The 9,838-nt window shown below is 40.2% G+C and overlaps 1 protein-coding gene across 1 annotated transcript in view; it reads right to left on the bottom strand.

The window, feature by feature from the left end:
* Nucleotides 1-5,684: 5,684 nt before the first annotated feature.
* The window catches only part of ASPM (assembly factor for spindle microtubules), a 67,145-nt gene continuing 62,991 nt past the window's right edge, over nucleotides 5,685-9,838 (bottom strand). The window contains 2 exon segments of the mRNA XM_060285081.1: nucleotides 5,685-5,860; nucleotides 8,443-8,612. Of these exon segments, the coding sequence (XP_060141064.1) occupies nucleotides 5,758-5,860; nucleotides 8,443-8,612 (273 nt within the window). The 3' untranslated portion in view covers nucleotides 5,685-5,757.

Below are 9,838 nucleotides of genomic sequence, written 5' to 3'. Positions count from 1 at the left end.
GAAATTTGACTGAAATATCAATAGGAAAGTATTAATCCTTTCCAATTAATTCGACCAATCCATTAAGAAATGATACTGATCAGGTGTGGTGTCCCAGGAAACATGTTAGGTAATGCAGGATTCAGAGATGAATAAAATTCAGCTCATTATTTCAAGGAACTCACAATAATGAACTACTTAGTTTAGGAAAAGAGTTAAACTTGTATTATTGGTCATAAACTCTGATGCCTGGGGACAGGCACAACACGTGGATGGGTGAAGCAGGTCTAGTGGTATTTCTGGGGAACTGCTCACGGCATGCTCTCTTTAACCTGGGTAGCTTGCTAGCTTCCTGATTTTAGTTTTTAAATGTGGGTTTCTGCATTTTAAAAGTAATTTAGCAATGGTATGTAAAGTTTTGTAAGTTGAAAAAAGGTATTAATCTTTTTCCATTAATTCATCAATGAATCCATTTATAAATGATGTTGAGTACCTGCTTTATCCCAGGAAACAGAAGTTTCGCTCAGGGAGGATAACTGTCATGTGGGAATGTTGTATCCAGCATTGCCGTATCTTCTGGTTTGTTAATTGTGAAATCTACTGATTTTTATATGGGGAGGGGGTGCATAAAAAATCTGTGACTCATCGTGGCTCATTAGCAGCCAATTTGTAAACTCCAAATGCTAAAGCAATAAAAGTGTGAAAAGTGCAGCGATGGAGCATGTAAAAGGAGTGGCATTGAGGAAGCAGTAATTAACTTTTTTGGTATTAACTGGGCTGTAGGAAGATTCCTGGAAAAAGTTAAGTTTACAAGACTAGGGAAGACATTCCAAGTAGAAGGAATGGCACACACAGAATCAAATACTGAGCACACGCTATGTGCCAGGCCTGAGGCTCCACACTGTAGGTAAAGCACTGAATAGGACACGTTATTTCTGCTGGTAGGAGCTTGTGCTCCAGGTAGATAAAAAAGATATTAAACAAACCATTACAAGATGCAGTGTGTCAGGAAAGATCCTGTCTTAGGCAGCAAGGACCAGGAGGGACAACCTAGCCCTGGATGCCCAAGAAAGGCTCCTCTGAGGAGGTAATACGGAGGCTATTTGAAGGGAGAAAAGAAAGCATTTCAGGTAGAGGAAAGAACACGTAGAAAACAGCAAAGAGCATGGTGTTTCCAAGAAGCTAATAAAAATGCATACTGGATTGAGCGGAAAGGAGGGAAGGCCTTTGTCCGCCAAATTAAAGATGCCGGAAGTCAGTGACCGAAATGAGATGCTTACAGTGTTTTTTTTTAAAAAAAAAAAAGAAAAAAAATGGTTCTGAGAAACCTAGGGGCAGGACAGGAGTAAAGACGCAGACGTACAGAATGGACTTGAGGACACGGGGAGGGGGAAGGGAAAGCTGGGACAAAGTGAGAGAGTGGCATGGACATATATACACTACCAAATGTAAAATAGATAGCTAGTGGGAAGCAGCTGCATAGCACAGGGAGATCAGCTCGTGCTTTGTGACCACTTAGAGGGGTGGGATAGGGAGGGTGGGAGGGAGACGCAAGAGGGAGGAGATATGGGGATATATGTGTATGTATAACTGATTCTCTTTGTTATAAAGCAGAAACTAACAACACACCACTGTAAAGCAATTATGCTCCAATAAAGATGTAAAAAAAAAAAAAGAAGAGTAAGATGAGCAGAGCTATCAACAGACCCTGGGGTTTAGAAAACCGAACAGTGGTTTTCAGAGTCTGTAAGAGAACAGGAAACTCTAGGGCCTTGAAAAATAAGAGTAGGTGAGAAGTAGACATAGACTAGCCTGCCTAGGGACCGAAATCCATCTCGAAACTGTCTCAACCTAAATTGGATAAAGGTGATGTGAGGTAGCTGGTGTTTCTAGCCTAGTTGTCAGCTGGGAGCACAATAAACTCTCTGGAGAAGATGACATCATTCACAACCTTGCATTGTATCTGAGTTTTCACATTTAATGTCCTCAATTAATTTTTTAAAAGTAAAATTGTATTTTTTGAAGGAGAATACAACAGATGATAAACAACGTCTTCAACTTCTGCTATGAATATGCACAAGTAAAATTCTAAGAGATAACAACTATAAGCTCTGAACAAAAGCCAAACTAACCCCCAACCCCAAACAGAAAACCAAATACATGGATGCACAGCAGAATGGAAAATAGCAGATTGTGGACGGGAGGATTCAGCTGAAAGAAGGTAATGGAGCTAGTTCTCTCAGGCAGTAACCCATTTTTACAGGTTACTGCCTGAGAGAGCTCTGCAATCAACACGTTTGCAATGGAGTTAAACCTTGGACTAAAAGAAAAAGCCCACAGCATTCTAGCCAGAGGTACCAGTGAAGTGGGTGTGGGGCAGTCACATCCACTGAGAAAGGAGGCGGACGGGTAGATCAGACTAGTGAGAGCAAAGAGAGGGCCCCAAATTTCGTGTGTAAATTCTACATAAATCTCTAAATGACTCTTGGATATCTATGTATTGGGCAAATTCAAAGTAACTCAGATAAGAATAAAAAATAATTGAAATAAGATTTGAGCTGCCACCCCAAAATCAGTGTTCAGCTTGAGCCGACCAAGTTGTTAAAAACATTATTTTTTGGAGGACTAGAAGAGAATCCAGAGCCTCCACAATATAACATTCAATATGTCTAGGATACAAGACAAAATTATGTAATATACAAATAGAAGAATGTGGTCCAGACACACCTCACAGAGGCTGTTGAAGAGCAAACACCTACATGCTGAGAGCGAGGCTACAAATCAGGATGGATTTTCACTTGAAAGCTGACTGGGTGTGAGGGAAGCAGATCACTGCTACCTGTCCAGTAGGTCAGCACTTATTTTAGAGCAGATAGGAACACACATGGAATTGAAAGGTCTTGTAGGAAAGCGGCCATGGAACCCAGACAGCCTCAGAGAGAGAGTAACAGTAGAAGGAAGACACTGAGTAACCTATGTCTTTAATAACGTTGTTAAGGTGAATATAAATGTCACCGGACTGTTCTTCAAATGTACCTCAATAAAGATCCATCACAATTACTGACGGCAGGAAGAGCCTGTTTCTAATACTCCAACAATGTTCAGCAGGTATGAAAATTAATGATGCTTTGGCAAAGCAAGGGCAAAGTTTAGATCAAGTTTCATTTTGGTCTCATTTAGATAATTCAAAATAAACCATCACTATTCCAAATACAAAAGTTATCTGCAGTAATAATGGAATATTATTCATAGAATAAAACTCTACTCTCTAAGACTGGTTTCTGAAATAGGCTTCTGTATAATTGGAGAAAAAAAGGGTCCATAATTTATGCAAGATGCAGAAGCACTGCTTTATGCAGCCCTCCATAAGCATTTATTGAAATAAGCAGGTTTTTGGACTATTTTCTTCTTCCTTTACATAGGTTGGAAATTTTTACACACACCCACAAATACACACGCCCTCAAATGTAAATTGTAAATAAATATTCATCTGCATTACTCTTACCTCCTGTGTAAGAATTTCACTGGAATTCTTCCTTTGTTGAAAGCAGAACTACAATAGTTTATCACTCTTTCTTTATACCAAGAAACAGTGGCAGCTGAACAATATTAAAATTAAAAGCAAGCCTGTTAGCAAGCTTAGCTACTAGCAAAAAGTAATCCAAAAGACAGTATTTTCTTAATCCGCAAAGATTTTTAAATGTTCTAGGCTTTCATTGCTACAATGAAAAATTAGAAGTTATAAAGATAATAAAACCTGGAAAAAATCACCTATTGAGAAAAATTCAACAGTTTTGCGTAACAGATTGCACAATGTGAATTTCTTCCTCTCAAGCATGAAGCCAAAATATGGTATGGGTAACAAGCTATATGAGGGATAGATAAAATTTTCCAAGGTTGTAAAAGTATGGATTTTTTTTTTTTTTTTGCGAAAATCATAACTATGTAACTTTATATATGTATACATTTAAAACTAAATTAGGTACTTTCCTGGCGGTCCAGTGGTTAAGACTCTGTGCTTCCACTGCAGGGGGCACGGGTTCGATCCCTGGTTGGGAACTGAACTAAGATCCCACGTGGCTTGCAACACGGCCAAAAAAACCAAAACCAAAACAAAACAACCAAAAAACCCCACTAAATTAAAAATGACACTCTATGGTTATAATGACATCTACTGGAAATCTGGGTTAATTACAGACAAGAAGGTGAATAAAATTCACCTAACTTCACCAGTAATAAACTCACCTAACACAGAACTAGATTGGAGTTAACGTATTTATATTCCTTCTTTAATACAATGTAATCTCTCTGTAGGAAACAGCAACTTCTAAAGAAAAAGGCTTAATTACCCCTCAACCATTCCTTCCAACCACACACACACACACACACATACACACAAGCCTTCCAGCCTTCAGAAAGCCTTGGAATCCTGATATGGATTTATCACATACATTTAAGAGGAATATCCTTCACATGAAAATAGAATATTATGTAAAATTTAAAAACTTTTAGTCTGAGTTCCAACAATAGAAAAACTGAACATCTAGAACTCACCTTTCACGTATAACTTCATAGAAATATTTCTTGTGCAAATACTAATTGGTTATAACCATCTTAGAGGAAATTAACACCAATAACATTTTATGTTGATTATATCCTAGTGGTATAATTTACCAAGTAAATAAATTGCTTACACTAAAATTCTGTTAAATGAAAGAGAAAAACGATCCATTTGGGAGAGTCAACAAAAACTATAGTATTTGGCATATTCTAAGTAACAAGAGTTCTCCAAACTCCAAACACTTCATTGGAAGAAAAAAAAAAATCCAAAAATTTCTAGTTACTTTCAATATATTCTTTAATATGTCAATATGGTCTTTATTCTAACCAAATCTCAACAGTCTCTGACTAGGTTTAATCCTCATTCCAACAGAATAATAAAGTTAAGTAGTTAAATGGTCTCTCCATTTCTAGCTACTAATGATTTATTTCAAGCACTTTAAAGCTGTCCTGGCCCCCATAGCTAGACAGTCTTTGGGACCAGATCAGACTGCAGACAGCCACTGGAATTAGCCTTCTGTGGCTCTGGAATCACACTGGCTCAGTATTGGTAACAGTGACCCAAAGCTACTGAAAATAACAAGTCATGTTTCAACACCTGAATCATCTTCAGGTCTGTGCTCAGTGACTAGACAATGAGTTTCTACTACAAGCAATACCTTGCTCTTCCCAGGTCAAATTACAGCCCCACTCAGTTCAAAGTCAGGAGTTTTTAATATATGAAGGGGTAGGCTGAATTTGTCTAATTTCCTCAGAGCGGCTCATTTGCCCATCTTGATGGTCCCGTCAGTCAGGAAACAGGGGTGCTGTCTATGGCATTTGTGGGATTATTTTATCCTCACTTCTACGTGAGTTGGCAGAATCTTAAATTTTCAACATTTGTTTTAGATAAATGCCTCAATTTACCTATAAAACAGGAATAATAAGCTAATCTTTTCCCTTTAGGAATATGATTATATTCAAACTAATATAATATTTTAAGACAACAGACATAGATAACAGTGTTGGAATCATGTCATGACATTAGTTTGTTATCTGCATAAAGCTATTAAATAAAAGAAACGAAGAATAGAAAAAGTTTGTTTGTTACCTATACCTTTTGAACTTTAACACAAAGTCAGATTTTAAAAGTTGTACAAGGCAAGCCAAAAGCACTTTCCATACATGTGATCAGCTTTCCTATTTCTTCTCCTGTACATACTGAGACGTTTGCCTTTGCTAATAAGGAATGCCAAGTGTGTCCATCACCATTTGAATAGCTTTCAGAGGATTCACGATTTCTTCCAAGTTATCTCTTCTCAACACCCAATCCGGTTTAAGTCTGTGAGAAGAATAGAAACCTTGCATTAACCCAGTTCCTCTCTTAGAAGACTCACATCCATCGCTTTGTCTTAACTGAAATGTGGTCCCTCCTGGACGCATCACCTCCCTCACAGGCCCTCACACAGGTGGGAGGCTTCATGTTATGGCCGTTTACGATTTTAGACTATTTCTCTCCATCTTCCCTGAAGGATGATCCTGGCTCCTTTGAAGCTCAGGCTATTCAGCTACCAAACCCCAGCGTTTTGTCTGTAAACCTGGTTCCTGGTCTTCCCTCAACTCCTGCCCCATCTCAGAACTTCAGCAGCCTTGTAGCTAAAGAGCCGACCCCTCACCTCTCCGTTTCTGCCCCCTTTCCTTTGGGTCCACTCAGCACACCCCCCGTCACACAATCACAAGACAGCCGCTGTCACCCTCAGAAAGTGCCCGGCCACCGACTGCTCAGCCTGAGCCTTCCAGCCTGAACCACCCCTTGGGGTTCATCCACGCCCTTTGACTTAATACTTCCACGGCTCACAGCTTCCTCCCACTGTGGTGTCCACTTCAGGGGACCTCAGCACGTGCCTGTCACCCAGCACAATGCTGGTCTCCTTTCCCTCCCATCTAGCTTGGGTCCCTCAGTATAATCTCCATTGCAAATGCCGTTAACGCCATTGGTGCTCTTCCCTATTGAATGCAACTGGAAAGCTCTATGTGGATTCCAAGTTGAATCCAGGTATCTGCCTTCTCCATTCCTGCACAGCTGGACGTTGCTAAAGAAAACCTGCACAACCAGGCTGGCTGATTTTATGCCAATGATTGAAATTACCTAGAAATTGCTTCCTTTCTCTTTCCCCAAGATGACTGTTTTCTTCTTTCCAAATGTCCCCTCCACACCGTCCCCCATCTGCTTCTGAGCTAATGTTTATGATCTCCTTCTTCACTGAGGAAACGGCATCACAGCCACCTTCCTCACATGAATCCCTACCACTATATGCACTTCCATCTTCCTGTTCTTTCCAGTGAAAATTCCGAACATCTATGAATTGGGGGGTGGTCAAACAGAGCGGGTATATATCCCCCTACCGTGGAACAGCAGTCTGTGAAGAAAGAGATGCAATCTAAGCCATGCATCGACATGGATGAACCTCAAGAGCATTACGCTAAGTAAAAGCGTCCCGTCACAAGGAGCTACCTCTGTGTGATTCCATTTATGGGACAAAGCAGAAAAGGCAAAACTAAAGGTACTGAACTCCCATCAGCAGGTTCCAGAACCTAGGGGTTAATGGGAGAGAACTGACTGCAAGGGGGCACAAGGGAACTTTGTTGTGACAGAAATATTTTATCTCAGTGGTAGTGGTTTCACAACTGTATACGTTTGTCAAAACTCATTGAATTGCATACCTAAATAAAGGGTACATTTATACTGTTGGGAGTTTTACTTCAAAAAACCCCGACAGTGTCAAAAGGGGAGAAAAAAAAAAAAAAGAATCTACTCATTCATATGTTAATAGTTTTACAACGTAATTCATATTATAATATGCCAAGTCCTTAAATAAAAACCGTATGTAGAAATAGTTCCCATTAATAAATTTTAAGCAGACTATTTTTATGTTATACTGTAAAACATGCAAGAGTAAAACCAATTTACAACTATTATACAGTTTATAATTATGAGTAATTATAAAGCTAACTGCTGTATAACCCAGGTCAAGAAATAGTGCATTGTCAGTGGTGCAGGATTTATACCTAGTAGACAATTGTCCAGTCATAGAAAGGAAGGAGAGAGAGGGAGAGAGAGGGAGGGGTTCTAATGATTCCTGCATCTAATTTATATCTCTAGACCATTTCCCTAATTTATATCTCTAGACTGTTTCTTCTGCCCAGAACCAGAGAGCAACAACGAATGTCCTTACAAGAAACACAGAGGAGGGAGAGGGAGAAGAAGCCCTGTGAAGACTTAGGCGGAGGACAGAGCTATCGAGCAACAAGCCAAGGACACTTAGCCGCCAGAAACTGGACGAGCCAGGGAAGGATTACACCCCAGAGCCTCAGACCAGGTGAGGCCCTGCTGACAACCTGCATTTCAAACTTTCAGTTTCAAGAACTGTGAGAGAATAAGTTACTGGTGTTTAAGGCCACTAAGTTTGTGCTAGGTAACTAATACAAGGTCAAAAAGAACTTCTCTAGGAGGAGAAATTTCAGGCATCGGGGTGATTATGCAAGGAGTTGGAGGTTGACGTTTTGGCCACCAGAGACCTTCGCCATCTCCCCAGTAGTGCAGCTTGTCCTACATGGAAGGGAAAAAATGATACGGCAAAGCTTATTCAGAGCTAATTATCAGCCTTAGCACGTACCTTGTTAGAACCAGGAATTTACCCAATAACTACTAAATATTCTTGGCTGCAGTGTTATTACTTCATTAACTGCTGAGATCGTCTCCTTTAGATTTACCAAAGATTTTCTTCTTGTTCACATGCTGTTTCTCCATTGTCAAGCACAGTCTCTTGCTCATAGTAGGTGCTCAATAAATGTTTGCTAAGTGGATGAATGAATGAATGAATGAATGGTGACACAAAACTATAGGGTACATTTACTGCTCACCTTGAAACCATTCTGGTTCTTACAGGTGTTTCTGGAATAAAGGAAATGCTCATAGAAGATTTCTTCTTTTGTTTACAAAGGATTCTTTCAGTATTCACTTTATGTTTATGAGCTGTAAGTTTATAGAGACTATAAATACGGTCAACAACTTTGGACCTGCTTCGAACATCCTACAAAAGAAAATGTGCATTTATTAAACTAATAAGAATTCTATATCCCTTCTATGCTAGCAAAATCAATCACAGTATACAAACACTATGCAGTAAATTAAGAGCTTTTAACAATAAAAAAGCCGAGCTCTCCAAGTTCAGCAGTTAGATTGGTTTAAATTATGAATTTATAAGACAATTATGAAGAAGGCAAATATTCAAAAATTGTACACTTAACTCCATACTAAATAAAAAAGCAAACATTAAAGTAAATATACCTATTATACATGGTTACCAAGTCCTGTGAATTTTACCTTCTTCTTTTTTTTTTTTAAGAAGATGTTGGGGGTAGGAGTTTATTAATTAATTAATTTATTTTTGGCTGTGTTGGGTCTTCGTTTCTGTGCGAGGGCTTTCTCTAGTTGTGGCAAGCGGGGGCCACTCTTCATCGCGGTGCGCGGGCCTCTCACTATCGCGGCCTCTCTTGTTGCGGAGCACAGGCTCCAGACATGCAGGCTCAGGAGTTGTGGTTCACGGGCCTAGCTGCTCCGTGGCATGTGGGGCCCTCCCAGACCAGGGCTCGAACCCGTGTCCCCTGCATTGGCAGGCAGATTCTCAACCAGTGCGCCACCAGGGAAGCCCCGAATTTTTCCTTCTTAAAGTTTCCAGCGTTACCCACTTACCTCTGCCTGATGCGACCCCAGGTCAAGTACAGTCTCTTGCCCAGACCACTGTGTGTCTACACGTGCCTCTTTCCTTAATGGTCTCCCTATACCCACACGATCTCCCAAATCCATTCTTCGACCAGCAGCCAAAGTGATGTTAAAAATTAAACTGGAACATATCTCCTTGCTTAAAATCCTTCAGTGGTTTCCCACTGTTCTCAGGATAAAGGCCACAGTCCTATCATGGCCTGCAGTCACCCCTGCTGACTGTAACTCCTGGAGAGGATGCTCAGAGGCCTCACCGGAGAAACGCTTGTCACGTCTTTATGTCACAGCAGGGGGTGAGGAGTTGTGCACATCTGGATTTCTACCTTGCTGGGACAGCTGTTGCTTCTCTCAAGTACATGGGAGCTGGTTGCTCCTAGGGCTGTGATAAATTCTACTTCTAGAATTCAGCTTCTCTGACACATAAGAAACAACTCATTTCAGCACAAAGAGCAGGTGTGAACACACGCAAAGCCCTATTTAAGTTGTGATAACTGCTTAAAAGTCTTGGACTTAGAACATGTAGAGATAACATCA

The sequence above is a fragment of the Globicephala melas genome, chromosome 1 (assembly GCF_963455315.2).
Source record: "Globicephala melas chromosome 1, mGloMel1.2, whole genome shotgun sequence".
In the NCBI taxonomy this organism is placed as follows: domain Eukaryota; kingdom Metazoa; phylum Chordata; class Mammalia; order Artiodactyla; family Delphinidae; genus Globicephala; species Globicephala melas.
This window is presented reverse-complemented; position numbering and strand designations above follow the sequence as displayed.